The sequence below is a fragment of the Gallinula chloropus genome (genome assembly GCF_964237585.1).
Source record: "Gallinula chloropus genome assembly, chromosome: 3".
NCBI lineage: Eukaryota > Metazoa > Chordata > Aves > Gruiformes > Rallidae > Gallinula > Gallinula chloropus.
Genome location: NC_140087.1, coordinates 68,229,475 through 68,249,163, shown reverse-complemented (window position 1 = coordinate 68,249,163; position 19,689 = coordinate 68,229,475). Strand labels below are relative to the sequence as shown.

The window sequence follows — 19,689 nt, the reverse complement described above, 5'->3', positions numbered from 1 at the left end:
GTAGCCGTCACTTGTGCCACGCTGGCTCTGAAACAGGCTCCTGGTGTACTGAGGAAGGACCTACTCAAGGCATAAGCAAAAGATGAGTGTGCTGTGGCTGTGAGAACATTTTCAGCGTCTGATGTTTCTTAGTGGGGGGATGTTCCCCTACGCCAGATGTGACTTGGCTTGCTTTTAGGTCAGGCGGCTCTGTCCTTGGGGTTTGAAAAATTACTTTGTTCCTCTTTTGGGTCTGGTGCCCTCCCAGGTGGTGCTGGAGTGCTTTGTGAAGAAGGACCTGGTGTACACAAAGGCGAACCCCACCTTCCACCACTGGAAAGTCGACAACAGAAAGTTTGGGCTCACTTTTCAAAGCCCCGCCGACGCTAGAGCCTTCGACAGAGGAGTGAGGAAAGCCATTGAGGACCTCATTGAAGGTACCATGGTGGCAGCTGCCACTTTGACCCTTGGAAGAGTGGGGAAGGAAGGGGCTTTGAGTCAAGAGGTTGGGAAGAGCGGTGGGTTTAAAATGATTCCGTGGCCTTGGCCATCTCTTGGGCACTTACCCTGTGCTGAGCAAGGCCAGGCTTACTTTTATGAACTGAGATTTCTCATCCCTTAAGGAGAGAAGGGATTTCAGTACAAGCATTTTCCAATCCTTTCTGGCCTGGGCTGTCCAGACTTCCTCCCCCCTTCCCTTAATAATCATCGAGTCTGTTGTTGCTGCTTTTTTTGATAGGCTTGATGTTCACATTAGCGACAGTGACTCAAACAGCCCAGGCTCTTTACATGAAGCCAGATCTCATCTTACTGAGTCTTCGTTAAATCATCCTATGAATTCCTGTCTAGAGCTGAATAAAACTTTGGTTTGGTTGTTTTGTTGACTTTTTTCTGTAATTAGTTTTGTCTGCATCCTCTTAGTTGAATGGGAGTTCTTGAAAACTTTTGTTCTGCTGGTTTGGGTTTTTTAATTCTGAAAAAAAAAAAACCCAACCCACATTTTAATTGTCTCTGCTTTGAAGTTATGATAAGTATTTTTGCTTTTCATTGCAATCAGGCAATGGTAATACAGGTATCATTCAGTAGTACTTTATTTTAATGACATTAGATTCTTCATGGGGATTATTGATCGAATTTTAATAATCATGGCCCTTTATGAAGGGACTTAGTGGTCTGAGGCCTTTCTCTTTCTCAGCCAGTATGACCAGGACATTTTTATATACAGATAGTACTGGGCTTTTTGAGGATACTACCTTAAATGCATATGTCTATGTATTCCCTTTGAGGACACTAGCTCCATAACACAGCTTAAAGATGTGGATACCCTGTCCTTGTTTTGCCGTGGGAATGGTAGATACTGGGCGAGAAGTAATTCCCAAGGGCTCTTTCCTGGTAAATACCTCGTCAGTTTGAGGAAGGATCTTCTCAGCTCATTACTCATTTGCTTTTTCCTGTGCCATTAACGTAAAGGAGTTACAGCTAGACCTTTGCGCTTTCTTCTTGCTAAAACTGGGAGGCATTTTGAGTCATAGAAACAATGTTTTCAGTAAGTGGCGAGGGATTGTGCAAAGTTTGGAGGAGTTGATAGCTGTATTAAGTAGTGTTTTGGAGATGTCAGCACGTGGCAACTCCCTGTTCAGCTCTTTCTGATTGATTTTACAGTGGAGGTACTTAAAATCAAGTTCTGCTCTATCTCAGATACTTCAAAATCAGAAAATCTATATTTATCCCATTAAGAGCACAGGCTGATCCTCATGAATGTATTCCTTCTTAACTTCCAAATAAGGCTTTCTGAATGAAAAACAATAACTGGCTCATGCACACACACAGCATCAGGCAGTGGATTTCATTTATCCTTCATTTTTTGTTCATGTAGTTGATCAAATTTACGAGGTAATATTAATCACAACAAACTGTGTGCATTCAGAGCTTCACTTGATGCAGTCACTGCTTTATTATTAATATTTAACCAGTGGCTTGTTCCCTGTAGCATCAGAAGTGTAGAAGTTTTGTGCATGAGTACAGGAACCTTATGCAGCTCTGTAGATTTTTAGTTTCAAAGCTAATGTAGCAGAGAGCACAAATGTTTTCACATTACTTAACATTTTAAGTGGGCTTTCACACTTAGCTCTGCACATCTTTGGGATGATGCAGCTGAGAGCGGCTGAGTCTGGTGCGGATGGCATTATATAAAGTACATTATTTTTAAAATTTTCCAGAATGAAGGTGGTACAAACCGTTCAGCTATTTCAGTCAGGGATGTGCTGTGGCCTTAATTCAGTCTAACGGTGGCTTTACGTTAAAGAAAAGAAAGAAAAAGCTTTGACTTGGGGTTATTTCCCCTGTCAGAGCATCTTGCTGCACCCACCCTCCTGGGCAGCCTCATGGGGGGTGAGGCCAGCGGGGTCCTTGGACAAGAGTAGGGACAGGGACTGTCACCCCCTGTTTTTTACCCACAGCCTAAATTCCCTGCTGAGTGCTGCGATGGCATGTGCCACCCTCCCTGCTGCCCTTCTGCAATGTGGGGTGCTGGCCGGGCTCTTAAGCGCCTCTGAGGGGGTCACATGCAGGGGTGGGTAAAGGGGTTGGAGGAAGGGTTTTTTTAATAACATTTCCCACTTTTTTCAGACTACTGCCATGTCATTAATGAGAACCACACCCCAGTGTTTCATTCTTGTTATGGCTTTGCTCCTTTCAGCTCCCTTCAAATACTTTGCTTATGTGGGGCAAGGTGGTTCTCTGAGAAATAGCTGGTAACAGAGAAGACCTTTACAATATATAACAACTTCCAAAATTAGAAGAAGAAAAGCAACCCAGCCCAACTCTTCACTGTCGAAGTGAGGTTTATTTTTTTTTTAAATAGTCTCCCCCCCTCTCCCCCGATTTAGGGTATAGGTGAAGAATAACTCATACATGGTTTCTTGACAGCTGAGTATCTAGTCTCAAGCACTGATAAGTACGTAGCGTTACCATTCCTCAGAAATGAAGTCTTCCATAATTGGAAATGGTAACTGCTATTTTTAACGTAGCTAATTAGCATTGGCAGCCATGCAATTGCATGTCAAGAAACACTTTCAGATTTTACCTTTCCAACCCAGGTACCCACAGACGGGTTTTTCTTTCTTGATTTGAGCCATTCTTACACATCTACAGTGATAAAAACTTGTGAGGATCCAGATGTTTACCAGCCTAATAAAAACCAAGCTGAGTAGAACTGCTGTCTTTAAAAAGCTGTGTGTTTTTTTTTCTAGGGTCTACAACTTCCTCATCAACACTTCACAACGAGGCCGAGGTTGGCGATGATGATGTCTTCACTGTAAGTACCTCTCACCTGAGGTCATTCTCCTTTCTGCTCCAGTGTACATGGCCAGGTTGGGAAGGGCTTTTCTTTTCATGCCTCAGGGTTAGCTTCCCTGTCATTGTGTTTGGTCAGTAGGTGTGTTTTGTTTGGTGGAAGTGTATCCTCCCCAGAAGGTAAAGCCTTGAGTTTGTGTCAGCCTCCTGTCACCACGTGAAAAGCATGGCAGAGCAGATGTTGCCAGGGAGAGAAGTGAGAGAATGATAACTCCCAGATTTCCTGTCTTTGTCTGAGTGGTGCACACACATCTTAATACCTCTCTATGTCCTTGAGCTTCCCACAAGCTAGAGTAAATGGCTGCTACTCAGGTTCATACTCAAGGAAGTGAGATTTTTGGATTGCAGTTGTTAACAAAGTCAAACTTTAAAGGTGTTTTGCCTGTGCTTGAGAAGTAGAACGTTCAAACTGTTTTTCAGCTGGAGGAAGACACAGTAGCACGCTACCTACCTAACTAGCAGTGACTTAAGTAGGAGCAAGTTGCTTGTGCTTACTTTGTGGCAATATCTAAAATGTTCTGGAGCTTTTCTGAATTAGAAGCTGCTGTACCTGATAGACTTGCATTCTTTGAAAGAGATTTTTTTTTGAAAAAAAAAAAAATTGTCAGATGAAATAGTAATCTGATCACGGATATACCATGGTCTAAAAACAGGGTGCTCACAACAAATGCTTTGTCATTTCACTTCACTCGCAGACCTCCCATGCACATGTCAGATTATAAATCTTCTTGACCCACGGTGCAAGTGGGGACTGGACACACAAGGTGGGACATCCACAGCAGCAGCAAACTCAGTGTCAACTTTGGGATGCTTCCCTGCATATTTAGGGTGAATGAGGGAAAACCGAGGACCAGCATCAAACCCTTTGATAAGGGGCACTGGGAAGTGTTCGAAACCAAAAGGTGGTGTTGAGGATGATGTTTTGCTGAAAGGGGACCAGGGAAGGTTCCCTGCTGAGTTTTGAACACATTATCCCACCGACTGGCATGTTGTCTGCATCTGTCCTTTTGTGACGGCTCCAGGAGACAAACAACAGCAGGCAGGGTTAAAAGGTGACTTCCTGCGCTCCACAGCGCAACTATCATTAGCAGCTGCTTCCCAACTACCTGCCAGAAGTGATTTATAGGCGCTGGGATGGGACACACTAGGGGGAGGCACTGCTGGAGCCAGGGTGGTTTACCAATTTTTGCTGGTTTGTCCCCAGATTCTTCGGGTGAGACGTGTTCTGCTGGGTACGTTGGTCGTGCTGGGTGTGCGTGTGGCTCTTCTGTGCTTGTCAGAAAGGGGGTGACCAGCAAAACATGCCTCTGGTGGGAGTGTGCCAGCTCTCACAGGGTTAGCTGTGGAAATAGTGTTGAAAAGTAGCCTGTAGAAACAGAAAAGGATGTTTTTACTAAAATCCAACTGGCTGGCATTTAGGGACCTGGGAGTGCTCCTGACTCTTTCTCCAGAAGTTTGAGTGTTGATTTTTAAACTTGTAGGGTGCTTTTTTAGCTGGAGGAAGAAGTTATTGCCTTTTAGTAGGTGTTGCTTTACACTGGGAAAGGTGGATGACTGGTGTTCTGGCTACATCAGAATCTCAATTCAGCCATAGTTGATGCCTTCTTGTGATCTGGGGGGATGACAGACGGACATGTTCACAGTTTGGGTTGTGCCCTGCCTGACAGCATTCTCTGGATGTTGTGTCTTCTCCAGACTGAGAGGGACATCACCAATGGTAGCAGCTCATGCGATTCTGTTGGTAAAGCTGTTGCATCAGGGCCAGTGTGTTGTCATATTCTAAAATTAAGGCTTTAGCAGCATCTTTTCCCCCAATATTTCTTCCTCCCTTTCTCTGGATGAAGTGTCTCCTTTTGCTGTAGTCGTTAAACTCTTTGAAGTTCTCCACTTCCCATTTATCTGGGAATCTTGGTTGATGATGGAGTTACAAAGACTGCATAAGCCAGAAATAACAGCCTGAAGCGTGGAAGGGTTTTAGACCGCAAGAAATTCACAGGGCTGTGATATATTTTTACCCTTCTGTTTCGTTCTTTCTTTGCACTTCTTTTTGACTTGTATATGGTAGTCCATTTGGTCGTCCTTGCACACAAAAAATCTTCCTAACTTTCCTGTAAACCCTTTCCCCAGCCACAGCAGTGGATTTCTCAGGTTTGGATTTGTGGTTTGGGTTTTTCCCCCCCCCATGTTTTAAAGAGAAAGTACATTTGTTCTTTTTTATTTCCTAAGGTAGTTATTAAAATCTTCACAGTCCTCCCCCTCTCCCACACATGCATGAATAAACTTAACTGCGTGCGGCAGAATTTTCAAAAGCATCTGCATGATTGAGTCATTTAATCAGTCATTTACCCGTCTCTGAAAATCCTAGCCGTCGCTGCTGCCTCAAATATTTGGCCTGAGGTCCTGCCCCTCCGTGAAGATGTTTCAGTCTGTTCAACTGCAGCGGGTCCAAGGCTTTAACATCTCTTACACTGCTTTACAGATGGCAGCCCCAGCTTTATCTTGCACGTCAGCACCAATGTTTGCACCAGTGTCATGGTACCGGCTTTAAAACAATCACCCTCGTTACATATAGGCACCGACTGTTGGATAGTGACTGACACGGGGCTTTTAGACTATCCCTGATCCTGTCAGCTTTGGTATCACTCTGTGGGCCGGTGGCTTTGTGAGTATTTTTGTGCGTGCAAGTTGTACATTGTCTGTTTCTGTTACTCATCAGCCCGCATGCAACCCTTCTGGGCATCCCGCAGGGTATTTACACGGGGAAGAGGAGGTTTGCCCCAGAGGTAGAGCTCTCCCTCCAGCTGTGATCCTTTGTGACTCAATGGAGGACCATTTTCTTATACCAGAAGGTGCATTTTTTTGTTCTTAAGGAGGCGAATGTTCTGCAGCTGTGGATAGGTGACCGTTTGCTTGGGAAGCACCCCTGTTGTGGGTAGCCTTTTCTGCTCCCATCAGTATAACTTGCAGTGCCAAGACCATGACCTGGGCAGCAGCCCCTTGCCCCATCGCTGTCGTATCTGCTCCCCACCTGTCACTCTGAAGCATGGGTTGTATCTTTATAAAAACTGGACTTTGCCATCTCATCGTCTTCCCATGGATCAGACCTACAGCAGCGAGGCAAATGGATACAAACCTGTGCTCTGAAATTCATACCTAATAGGGCAGAAAGCAGACATGCATGGAAAGAAATGTTGCTGACTTGAGGGGAATATGCTTATTTCTTAAATGAAATCTCCATTTAGAAGACTTAACAATATGTAGTTGTGTTTCTTTAATTCCAGATCCTCAGTAGAGCCCATAAATGTTTTCCATATGTTAGCAAATAAATTTCTCCTGTCTTGTACGTTATAAATCGTCCTCTCAAGAGATGCAATCTGAGTAAGACTAGCCATCCGTTCTGTCTCCACTGGGGGAAACACTGTCTTTGCAACGGTCTGAGATTGTTCTGTTTGTCTTCATCCATCCAGCCTGTGCCTTCAGCCTTCTTTAATTAACATTCATTTCAGAAATAAAGTTTAATAAGGACTGAATATATTCTGTAGTTCCTCAGCCACAGAATTTGCCCTATAATTGGGTTCTTGTGCAAAAGTTTTCCCTTAATCCACACTTTTACTTTCAATTGCAGATAATAATCCCGCATGACCGTGAAGTGAAAAATAGGAGTTGAGTCCAAGGAAAGAAAAGTCTTCCAGAGTCTGCAGAGTGCCTGAAACGGTCTCTTTTAGCAACCCATCTGAAAAGGCAAAGGTGTTTGTTCCAAAACCTTATGCCCAGTTCAGCTGAAACCCTGCTCATGTTTTTCAGATAAATCCACAGCCTTGTGCCTGCTTTAGTGCTAGAGACAAGACTCCCACTGGCAGGAGGAGTGACAGCTCCCGCGTCAGTTCTGGTTTGTGAACCTAAAAATGGCTGCATTCCTCTTCTGGAGGGGGGAATGCTGAGAACACAACAAACCTCAACCTTACAAAGTTTGATGCGCCTGTTGCAATCGTAGTTGCTTCATGTCATCGGTCTTCTTAAAAAACAAATTAATTTTTGTTCAAAATGAGACTTGCAGGGTTTTGCAGGTGGAGCAGGCGTGGTTTCGAGGTGCCTGGCTGAGCTACAGGGCTGCATTTCAGGACTCCTAGACTGGATCCATCACTCCTCTTGCAGCCTCCTGGCTAAAAGCCTTGGTGCCTCAACTAGACGACAGGGAAAATATTCTCCTGCTTCAGTAAGGTGATATAGGCAGATCTTGCTGACACCACTTCTCTGTGCTGGCACTGGGATTCACCCCAGGCTTCCAGCAGAAGTTGTCAGACTCACGTTTTCACCACGAAGTTGTGTGTTTGGGAGCGATCTTGCGCTCCTTGTGCCTTTTTCTCAGCGTGAACGTGTGTTCCTGTGCCTTGGGGATGTTCAAGTTGGGAAGTTTGTCATGTGGCTTGGATGCTGCTGACAGTAGTTGAAGAGACAGACAATTACCCATTCTCTGCCGTAGAGGTCCAGATTGTGGCAGATGTTAGCGTTAACAGTCCTCCTTGCATCTCTTCTGGTTTCCTAATTAAAAAAACAGATTTCTCCCTGCTGCCTTTCCATGAAACCTTTTCCCTACTTTCATCTCCCATGTGGGCCTCAAGCGTGTTACAGCCTCACTATTAAAATTTATAAGATTTATGTTAGTTAGATAAACACTATATCTAATTTTTCTTGCTGGCTTGGTTGTTTCACATTCAGATGGTTCTTTTAAAGAACCACTATAGCTCTCTTTCTTTAACGTGTAGAAACCCAGTCCAGTTCCTTTGGAATAGTTTTGTAAGTTCCATGTGGTTCTGGAGCATCTCCTATCCCACCCCTCCGTGGAAATTGAGGTTGCTGAGAGTAGTCAAGCACCAAGTTGCAAGATTTATTTCTTTCACGAGATGCACTCAGGAACTGAGGAGCAGCAAGAGCATGCAATTTCCTTTTCTTAAGGCTGAGATAAAGTGACAGAAAAGAGAAATGCCTTTTGGAGGAGCAGAACTCTTTACGGGGTGCTGGGGTGCAGTGCTTTGGCTGTCATAGTGAGCAAATCCACCTTGTTTGCTCTGTAAGGCTGAGCAAAGGGATTGGAGGATTGTCCCAGTGTTAGGACTAGATGGCCTTACCTCTGTTATTCTTCCTGCTCAGCAGCCAGCTGTGCTTTGCATGTACGGCCGAAGGGTTTGTTGCTGCTAGCCACATCCTCTGATGTCTGGATTTTAGGCTTGCATTGTAAACCACAGCTATTCTAATTCAGATTTTAAGAGGAAAAAAAAAGTACTTGCCAAGAAGAGGGAAATACACAGGAACCAGCAGGCTCAAATCCCTCCCTAAAAAGAAGAAAAAGAAAAAAAACCACCAGAAAAACAAGCAGAAAAAACCATTCCTGGCTCCGAGCAATAAACTGGACTGAGATTTAGTCATAGCTTTTATAGCTGGGTTTCTCAGGTTGTACAGGGTGCTCTGGGCATCTTCATCCTGTCCTGCGCTCGGTCAGTGAACACCGATTTGTCAGTCACTGCTCACGTCTGAACATGGCTTTCACTCTTCCCCCTCCAGCACTGTGAATCTGCTTTGATTTGTTCCAGCAGACATACTACCAAGGTAGTCCCAGAGTCTGAAGTCATTGGTTTATCCCTAGTTTAACTGGGTTTTTCCTCCTGCCATTAATAGTAGGGTGTCTTGGCTTCTCAGTGAAATTGTTCCTGCTTTTTTTGCCAGGGGTCAGAAGGCAGGAGAGATGCCCCTGAAGTAGCGGAAAGGTCCTGAAGATGCAGCTATTTTAAGGCTAGCTTTTCTAATTCCTTTTTTTATTTTTTTTCCTGATTAACTCTGCCCATGACAAGTTCATGTTCCTTAGTGGGTATGGATAACGATGCTCAAAGAGGTTTCTCAGCTGTAGAAGTCAAGTGGAAAGTGTTTCTCTGGCTGTCAGGTTTCGTAGTGTGTTGTGTTTCTTCCTTCAAGACCCTTTGTTTAGTTTAGGTGATGCTGGAAACAAACCCCTTTGTTTTCTTACACTCTACTGACACAAAAAAGCTATACTCACTCTCATAATTTGATACCATTGTCTCTGAGACGAAGGTGTCGCTGCTGTGACCTGAGGTGGCAGCTGCTCTCCAAGTCCTTCAAAACTGTAGGGACAATTACTACATATTTCAGACTATAGGTCGCCCTTCCTCTCCCGCAGCCTGTCCCCTGGACAGCAGGAAGCACAAAAGCCATGCTGGTGTGGAGGTATGCAGCACACAGAATCTATTCTTACGTGCGTAATGCATTCATGAGACGTAAATCAAGTGAAGAGCCAAGGGGAACTGATAACTGTGGGATAGATTGGAAGCTTTATTTACATTTGTTAAAAGAAAGGAGGGGGAAGGAGAGGTCTTGCACAGTTTATGTATTGCTCTGTTATATTTATCATAGCTCTTTTTTTGCGTTCGGGTCAATCTCTGGTGGACAAAACAGGCTTTTCCTTGCTAGAGATCAGGAATAAGCAGTTTAGCACAATTCCCAAGTGTGCTGAACTTCAGTTGCTTTGGCACTATTTCAGTCTAAGGCATTAAAATAGTAAAACCTTCTCCGTGGTTTTTTTTCCTCCCGTTTTTAAACGGAGCTGTCAGTCTGCTTGTTTTACTGCACCCAGCCTACAGACTCCAGTCCCTGGCAAAGGTCGGGATCACCCAGCCACTACTGCTGTGCTTCCCAGAGGTCTGGCAGTCACTGCCCCCGATGGGAACTGTTGGAAATTCGGTCATGATCACCGGTGTGCACTCTGAAGAAATGAGAAAAGCATTTGCTGTCACAAAACAGGACTTCTTGTTGGTCTCGTTAGGAGCCCAGGTACGGGAAGCAGGTCCTTCCCTGCAAACACCAGCCTCCTTAGAGCTTGAGGAGTTCAGAGTGTCTATGAAGACAAGGCGAGGAGCATCTGTCATTCAGTAACAAATTAACTAAGCAGAAAATACCTGTATTGCCATCAGATACTCCCCAGTCTTGCTGTCATCTAGGTTTTTTTTATGTAGTTAATTACAGTAGCGACTTGGTTGTGTTGAGCTGCTTTGCTGAGGGTAAGCAATTTCTCTTGTCACAATTCTTCCTCTCAAGACTGTTCTTGTAGTGTATTTTCTGGCTCTGTACCATTCCCGCATGTAAACACAGTCAGTCCTGTGCTGGGATTGGGATATATCCTGCAGGAAACTGAAACATGATCATCTGCCGTGATGGAAGTTTCCTTATGGTTGTGTCTTGCCAGAACTTCTAAGTGTTGCAATTTGTGCACCAGTTCAGTATTGGGTTTTGTTCAGTTTGCTGCAGTGATTCAAAGGAGGTTTGTTGGTTTGGGGTTTTTTTGGTGGGGTGGTGGTGCCAGGTTTTTTTGTTTAACACCCGTTTTCCCCTTCCCATGTGCTTAGATGATGCTGTGGTAGCATATTTTAGTGTGCTGGCTCTTCCAGTTTTGTGCTCTATTGAATTATTTTGTTAGACTTGCATTCATACAAGCAATCTTCGGACTACCAAAAGCCCGTTTTCTTGTCACATGCAGTCATCTGAGGCTTTGCTGGCAAACCTGCCTGTAAGATTCCTTGTCCAAAGGTGACTTGACTCCCTAAGTGTAGTTTTGAGCTGATGGGTTTGTGATGTAAGAGCGTTGTAGCACCGTTTCACACTTGCGATCAACTAGCTGCAAGTTTGTCTTCTGAAAAAATAATTTGGCTGTCTAGTAATGTACTTAAACTGTGTGATGAGTTAAAGTGTGAAGCTGTTTGTGAGCGTGTTCTCCTTTAATTAATCTGGAGCTGAATGCTTTAGTGCCTTTGTGTGCTTGAAGCACAAATGTGTCAGAAACAAAACATGGCCAAGATGAAATCACCCTTTCTTAATGTACAGTAAAATGGAAGGAGAAACATTTTTTAAAAAACTTTTTTTAAAAAATTATTATTTTTTAACCTGGATTAGTTTCCTAGCTGGACCAGCACGTGGCCCCACAGCCAACAGCGGCAGCTCAAGTAAAGGGGGATGCAGGGGGTGAGCATTCAGAGATGGAGCTGGAATTGCTGGCTGCCGACAAAGCTGTCTCCAGCTTCCTGAAAGCGGGCTTTGCTCTTACCCCACAAAAGTAGCCACCATGGCCCTTGCTGTTCCCCTGGCATTGCTCTGATCCCTTGCCCTCAGCCAGGAGGAGCATTTGTGAGTCCAGCCTGCGTTTTCTGTGTTTGCAGCACAGTGGTTTTGCCTGCCTCAGCCTCACAGGCTGGCTTTGTGGCCTTCCCGCTTTGTGGCCTTCCCTCTTTGGCCTTGCTTTTGTTCAGCTGTGGTTCCCCAGGCATTTCTTCAGCATTACTTAAGGGGGACCTAATTTGAGGCAAGATGCCCATGAAAACCAAGTTATTCTCCAGCCAGCTTGGTTTCCCCACCTTGCTTTTGCAGCCCAAGCGTGCCAGGAGCAGAGCCGGCATGGGGGCGCAGGAATTGAGGTTAGAGGGGTTGTTTTAGCACCATGTGTGAAACCACAGCCAAGGGACACAGCTCGACTGATGCATCCTCAGCCTTGGTACCACTGAGAGCTAGCAGAGTGGCGAGGGTCCTCCTGCCGTCCTCCTCTTGACCACCGTGGCTGACCCCACACTGCGCCAGCCCAAGGAAGTGAACCAAAAACTAGTCCCATAAAAGAAAGTCAATACTTTTCCGGTGGTTTAGCTCCTTAAGCCAGCTTGCTGTAGGGCTGGAGAAGCAGAAGTGCTGGCTTAAGGGAAACTGTAAGAGTGATCAGCTAAGCAGACTGCAAAAAACCTCCACTGCCTCACTAACACTCACCATGCCGACTGAACTTTGCTGCACAGCCGCCAGCTGTGGATGCACAGCCCTCTGCAAGGCAGCCTCACTGCAGACCTGTGCTTCTGCCAGGGGTACAAGTAAGGTGGTTCTTGCACTTGTGGCTGAACTGGGATCATTGTTTACAGCATTTTCCTCCCCCGTGTTGCAACTGCCAGATTCAGGCTTCACTTGAGACGAGGAGATGGTGGGATAGCTGAGGCAGTGTCACTGGGGATGTTACAGCCAGATGTAACATCCTTTTAACTTGAAAATATTACTGTAGTTTTCCGTTGGTTCCTCCTTTAGCCCCTGCCCTGCAGTTAGCCCTTGAAGCATATCATCCTTCCTTTCACCTGTGCAGTGCTTGAAAATTCAGCTAAGGCAGAAAATGGCCTTTTCCGTTTATTTAGTGTACAACCCAAGGAAGTCTTCCTCAGCAAGCAGCCAGGTTTGTAAGCGTCAGTCTCTCTGGCTGCTGCATCCAAATAAAATGCTATGCCTCAGGGTGCTCGTGGGAGACAGCACCAGGGATGCTGGCTGGATTTGGGGTGTCTCACCCAGCCCTGGTCACCGCCTCTGAAGTTGAGAAGGAGCAGACCCCATGCAGGGTGTAAACAGGGTTGAAAAGGGGCAACCTCAGGCAGGCACAGAAGGCAGAGTGATGATTGACAACTTCCCACTCCATACATGGAGGGTTTAAGGAATCTCTGCATGGCGCACAGCCTGGTGGGGATGGAGCGATGCAGGTCTGGAGCAAGTGGGCAAAGCTGTGCTCAGCCCCAGCATCCAGCCTCTGCGTAATTCAGAGCGGGGAAAACCTTTGGCTCCTGGTGCCAAGAGCTGGAGCATCCGTCTTGGCGGTGGTATGAAGGGGTCCGAGTCAGAGCCATGAGGCTTCTTTTTGGGAGGGAAGCTCTCATTTCCACCAGCTGTTTAAGTACTGGCAAATCTGGATTGAGTCTCTTGTCTCATTGTAACAGGTAGAAAAGAAAAAAAAAAACCCAAAACACAGAAAATTTGGGCTCCTTGAAATGCGCACCCAAGTTTTGCTAGTCTAACCATAATTTGGTTGTATCCTCTGAAATTGTTTTGTTGGGGGTTTCTCTTTCTTTTTTTAACAGTTTAGAAAGGAAAAGGAGGAGTTTGGTAAAGCTAAACAATGAAGTGTGCTTTTACATTTCAAGAATGATTTTCCTTTTAAGTGGCAGGCTCCTCTCCGGTCACTCCTTTAAAGAAAAACAAAACAACCTTCTGACCGGTGTTCCCTCTGCCCCCAGGCATGTGTTTGGTAGTAACTGAGGACGAACAACAGAACACAAGAGTCCAGGGAGCTCAAAAATGGACCTCTGCCCAGTACAGAAATGCATTCTAAACAACTGCATCTAAATAGCCCTGTTTCCTTCCCTCACCTGCCTAATGTGTTTTGCCAAGGGTCTGCTTGCCCTGTATCTCATAAATATTTTACGAAAATTAAATCAGAAGTGATTATAGGAAGCAGTTCATCTATCTCTGGTTCTGTCTGCAAAAGGAGAAGGAAAGGCAGAAGTAAATAAGCACCGTTTTTAAGCGGAGCCTGACGTATTTGCAGTGCATGTGAAGAGGGTATTTTAAAAGTTTGCATCAGCTGTTGGGTTCTATTTTGGTGATGAATTCCAACTAAAATAATGTGGATGCTCATAACTGTGTGAATAAATGACCCCTAACTGACTTCTTAAAATATCGTATCAGTCTGCTGTAGGAAGTTTGCATTTAACTGCTTTTTTCCCCCCCTGTGTTTGTACCCTGATGTATTATATAGAAGGAGCGCTGCTGAATTTAGAGGCTGAAGTGTGGAATTTGTACCTAGAAAAGACGTTGGTGATGGATTAGGTGCACTGATTCTTTTAGCTTAACTAATCTACTTTTTTCATTAGCATTTTTCTCCCTCCCCAATGTTATTTCCCACCCTGCACTTGGAAACTTGTGTATAGAAGAGCTGAGATTCAGTGGTGAGCTATGTGGGACCATCTGTTCCCGGCTGTGCTTAGCAGCAGCTCAGGCTCTCGACATCCCCTGCACACGTCCAGTGTATAACACCCTCCCTGGGCTGAGCTCTGTTTCCTAGCATCTGTATCCATCTTCCAAAAGAGAAGCTTTTCGGCAGCATATCACATGCTAAGTTAAAATTAGGAGCCGGCTCTTTCCAATTCAGTCGCAGCTATGCTGATGACAAGCAGGTCGAAGTTGGAAGACTTTAAAGAGGAGCTGGCGCCCACCTCCCTCTCTAGACCCCTCGTGTCCGCACCCTCTGCTTTGCCATCAGGATGCAGGCCTCTGCAAGTGGTCAGCTGGGGAGAGGGAGCTGATAAGAAAATGATTTTGGGCTGAATTCCTGTGTTTCTCCACCCAAACATGTGCAGAGAGCTGGTGATGGGACTGATGGGAAGGAGTATGGACCTCGGTGGCTGTCTGTCACAGCCTTAGCAGAGGACAGCTGTGGTATCGTGGCTAATATTACTTGTTAGAGGAGGGAGGCTTTGCTAATCTTCAGAGCCGTTCGAACACAAATATTGGGCAGCTGGTCATCCCGACAATGCCGTCATCTGCACCAGGATGTCATTTCCAAGGCATAAACAGATTAACAGAGCCCTTCATGCAAAAAGGAAAAGCCTGCCTCTCTCCCTAGATGGTTTTAAGTGATTGGTTGGTTTAAACAGTTCTCAGGCTTAGGTGGAAAGATCCCACTGAAGCAGTGCAGCTCATCTCAGCATGGAGAAATCCAGTCGGGCCAAAGCAAGGAGTTACAGGAATGAAGAAGGAAACGTAGGAGTCCTGGTAAGGAGAAGCTCTCCAGATTGCTGAGGACACAAGCGCTTTGTGCGTAGGCAGAGCTGTCCCACTCAAGCACTGTTCCCTGGGATCGCTGTGCTCCCCAGGGAGCAGGTCCCGTAACTGGGGCTTGCGGTTTGGGTTTTTTTCCCCTTGCAACATTCTGTTTTTTCCCTTACATGCACCTGCTGCAAAGGCTTTCCCTTCCATTGAAGTGGTGCACTAGTGCAGTGGTGCACTAAGGGCAAGGCCAGGGGTACCACATGGGAAAGAAACGTTGTGTGGTCCCACTTGCAGCCTCTGGTCCTGAGCTGCATCCAAGTAAAATGGGATACCATCTCCAGTCCTCTGACTTCTGCCCGCGTTTCTCTTTGTATCTGCTCAAATACCTGATTTTTCAGAGATGCTGCCTTGTGTCACTGGCAGGTACTGAAACAGGAGAACCTCACTGTTTCCCCTTTGGCACATCTGAGCACTTGCCATAGCATTTAACCATGTCTGGTTCTCCTATGTTCCTTCTGCCCCTCAAAGTGAGCTGTTAAGCCACATCTGTTGTCCATGCAGAACTGACCCGTGATGCCGGAGGCAGGTTTAGCATTTCCTTAATGGAGATGATCTTGTGCACCAAATCCTTGTAAATATTCCATAAGTTTTGCTGACTTAAGACAACACATCCACCAGCATCTCTCTGGCACTGACAGCTATAACCACAGAACTTCAAAATAAGAATAAAAAAGGTAGTGGTCAAACTACCAGCTTTCTGCACTCAGTACTGGTCTTTGTGTAAGTGGTGACTAGGGAACAGTCCAAACATTGGAGAAGTTATAGTCCTGTTCTGGTTTTAGAAAAACCTGAATCTGGGCTGCTTGTAGTGCTTGTGTACAGCCAGTTTGTCTTTGAACCGTGCTGGAATGCGATCTAACGTGAAGTTTTTCTTTCGGTCTCTCTGCTAGGGAAGTGGACTAGATTCTGCTCCGGTAGCTCTCGGTGGCTGAGAGTGTTGAAACACGGCCACGATGTATGGAAGCGGTTTACTTCAGTGTAATTTCTGTCTTGTCTTGTCTTCAGTGACAGGAAACAAACAGAAATTTGACAAACTGTTTTCTTCTGTGGCTGTATCTTGCCATGACAAACAAAAAGCTTGTACTCAGGAGACAACAGGAGTCTCAGACCTTGAAAGTCTTTCACACTGAACCTTCCTCTTAGGTAATCTTGGTATAAGGAGCCTTTGAAGTGATCTGTCCTGGGTATACGGGACACTCATAGAGGTGGATGGAAAATGTCAGCTGTTTCCTTTTCTGATTTCTTTGAACAGAGAGAAAAATGTGTTTCGAGACAAAAATGAGGATTTTTGCTCTTCCTTTTCCTCATAAATTCAAAGTGCTGTATCTCTTCAGGCTTAAAAAAAAAAGGAATGAGGGGAAGGAAGGACTTGTTCTGGCAAGATTAAGCTGAGGGAGTTCTGGGAGACTCTATTTTATCTTAATTTCTTTGGAAAGGTGGAAGTTTCTTTGCTATGTGTCCAAAATAGCTCTCGGACTTCCTCTTTGTGGAGTTCATAAACAGAGGAGGCTCTGCAGATAAACTTCAGATTAGGGTTTAGCTCAGTACTGCTCACTTGTTGTATCATTTTGACTGCTTTTATAATTTTTCCTTTCCATATTGATAGCACAGCTGTGTGTTCCCTTATTCCAACAAATGAAGAGGGCCAAATGAAGAATTGCTGGCTTGTGCTGGGGCTCCCAAGGGATTGCACCTGGGCAGAGCACACAAACAAAGGGCTCTGGCTGCCTGTGAAGGGAGCTCATTGCATGGCTCTCAGTTGGAGGTGGTCGTGCTACGGGTCAGGGAGGATGCAGCTTGCTGGCTGTCACTCTTCTGGGCTCATCCTCATGAACTGCTGAGGGAGTTGGGTTTCTTGTCCTGGGGATGGTGGAGGTGTCTTGTCACATGATGAGGTGGTGATGGGCTCCTCTTTAACGTGTCCAGGTGTCCTGAAGCAAACATGAGAGCTGCTGCAAGTAGCTTTGTTGCAGAAGGCTGCCTTGGTGAAAAGGAGACTTTGAGCCCCGCCAGGTTTTGCATTTCTGTGCTGCGTGTTGACAGTCCCCCTCAGGTACAGGTGACACAGTGAGCGGGAGATGAGCAAAGCGGAGCGTGGCAGTAGAGAGCAGGATGGCTTGTAGATTTGCAAAGGCCAGGCTGGCACAGGTTTTTGTTTCCTTTAGGACTTGGGAAACTACTTGTTCAACATCATGATACTTCTATTCCCCCTCATCCTCTCCACTTCATGTAACCATTGGAGTCCGGGGGGAGGGGGGGGGGGATATTATAAAAATCATCTTGTCTTTCTTGACCCACAATTATTCTTGACAGCAAACTTGAGAATGCTTTAGCTGCTGAGAGCACTTCTGGAAGTTACAAGTGACAGAGCTCCATAATTTCCCTCCACCAGCTGATTTCCGACAAGCTGCCACAGACTGTATTGCTTCATAGTTTTGAGATGAATCTTTCTTTTCCATAGTCACCCTTGGATGATGTTGCATCACACAGGGTGAGACTGTTCTGTAAAACCATTAGAGGCGGGCAAGGTGATCAGTCCAGTTCCGGAGCAGAAGGCGGCTTCTCTTTCCCATTGGTTTTTATGATAGATGCTTATCTCAGAATATTGCTTAGGCACCTGAGTAGCCGGCCAGTCTTGTGTAACAAATCCATTTCAATGAGAAGTAAACTGCAGTAAATGATTAACATAATCTTCTTTACTAATGACTAGGGGTTTTTAATTTAATGAGTCACTTCTGAAAGTCTGAGGGGGAAACAGGGACGCTTTTTTTTTAATAATCACAGTGCAGTCGTTTGCATGTTGAAGCGCGGCGTTGGTTCTCAAACCAGCCGTATTAAGCATGCGGTACGTGTGCTTGCTCAGATACATGCAGCTTAACTTGCAAAAGGAAATGTGTAGCATGGGTTTCATGAAATGACTCTTATGGCCGTGGTTAATGATTTTGTTATCCAAGCAATGAAACCACAAGGCTTCACGACCGCCATAGCAATCACAAACCCCTGGTACGTGCGGCACAAATTTCCCTAATTGAGCATTTGAGGGCATGTTGGAACAGCGTTTCTTAGCGGACTTCCTGTTCCAACAACTTTAGTTTTGGGTTCGTTTCTCTTTATGTGGCGACTGGGCATGTTTTCAGTAGCTTCCCCTCAAAAACTAATAGTGGATCTGGATTGGTTTCAACAGACTTGAGAGGAGACACTGTTTCTCTGACAGTAGCTCAATGGAGTGGGACGTGTTCTTCCATCAGTGAAATAGCCTGGCTCCAGAGATCACATCCTTTCTAAATGCATTCCTGTAGGCAAGTGTGTTGTATTTGGGTGACCTGCAACACACCTCTCGTGTCTCCCCTGTGCTGGTGGTGAAAATTCCAGCCAAGACCTGGTCTTGTCATGGGGGACTGAAGCCGTTCCCTGCTTCCATCACTGACAAAGTCTTGCCATCATGTGTGTATAGTGACGCTTGGCTGAAGATGAGAGTACCTTTTCTTTGAGAACATGCCTCAGTTTTGCCAGTCACCAAGTCCAGGTTCAGTCTCGCTGGAGCAGGACCAAGAAAACAGTAGGCTTTTGAGGGCCTGAGCATCATGCCCTTGACCTTTGGTCACGTATTTTCTTCTGAGGATTTCCATGTGGCTTCTTGAACTGTGGTTTAATTATGGAAGTACCTCCTTATCTTTTAATCTTATCTATTTCAGTGAATGCTATGGATCCTTCTCTTCTGAAGGACGCCAGAATAATAATTACATCTGACTCATTCCCATGTGAGTCACAGTCCTGTAGTGTCCATTCCCACCTTGATGGTCCCTTCCGTCGTCTCTCTTCCAGACTGGGGAGATCTAGGCTATTTAGCTAGGTGCTTTTGAGAAGCCATCCCCTATCATTGATTGTCTTCACCATTGCTCTGTGAGTTTGCCATAGTTGAAATACCCTTACTGACACAGTGGGGAGGGGAGGCCAGAACCACATACAGACTGGGGAAGCACAGCAGATAGGTACAACGATGATGACTGTTGCTTCTTTTTTTTTCCTGACGCTTTTTTCATCTGCTGCTGAGCCACCAAGCTGACAGTGCCATGGGGCTGCCTCTTTAAACTCCAAGACCTCTTTCCTAAGCAGCAATAGCAAGCTCAGCATGCATCGTTGTACATGTTGGATCATGGTGTTTCTGTCATTTTGCACTTTAGTGGTAATTACGTTTTCTAACATCCAGTCTCTCAGCATTATGAGATTCTTATGCAAGTTGTCAGGGTCAGCTTTCATTTTTACTCTCTCAAATGACTTAAAATTCATCAGAAAACCGTGTCACCTTGTGGTTCACATCCTCTTAGGATTATTCCATGAGTGTGCTCACCAGAACAGGTATAGACACATAAGGTTCATTGGTGACCTTCTGCTAGAGAGGGAGGTATTTTCTACCCCTTTTTTCCAGTCTTCAAACCATTCATTCCTGTGTTGAGAGCCTTTTCTTCTACAGAAGCTTGACACCTTGGTGAGGGACCTTGTTGGAAAGCAGCAGTGCTTTGTGCCAGCCACCAGTCAGCAAGGTAACACTGCGTTTGTCAACCAGTTGCCCTCAAAATCACTAACCACGAGGCAGCACAAACTCTTTTTACGGAAGAGTTAGCAGAGACCTAGTCCCGAGTAGCTTACTCTCTCCCTTTCTGGGCG

At 45.5% G+C, this 19,689-nt stretch overlaps 1 protein-coding gene across 1 annotated transcript in view; it reads left to right on the top strand.

Annotated features, from left to right (window-relative positions):
• The window catches only part of SPRED2 (sprouty related EVH1 domain containing 2), a gene marked incomplete at both ends in the record, with an annotated part of 62,418 nt that overhangs the window by 38,840 nt on the left and 3,889 nt on the right, over window positions 1-19,689 (top strand). The window contains 2 exons of the mRNA XM_084261311.1: window positions 248-416; window positions 3,231-3,295. Of these exons, the coding sequence (XP_084117437.1) occupies window positions 248-416; window positions 3,231-3,295 (234 nt within the window). The remainder of the gene's footprint in view (window positions 1-247; window positions 417-3,230; window positions 3,296-19,689) is intronic.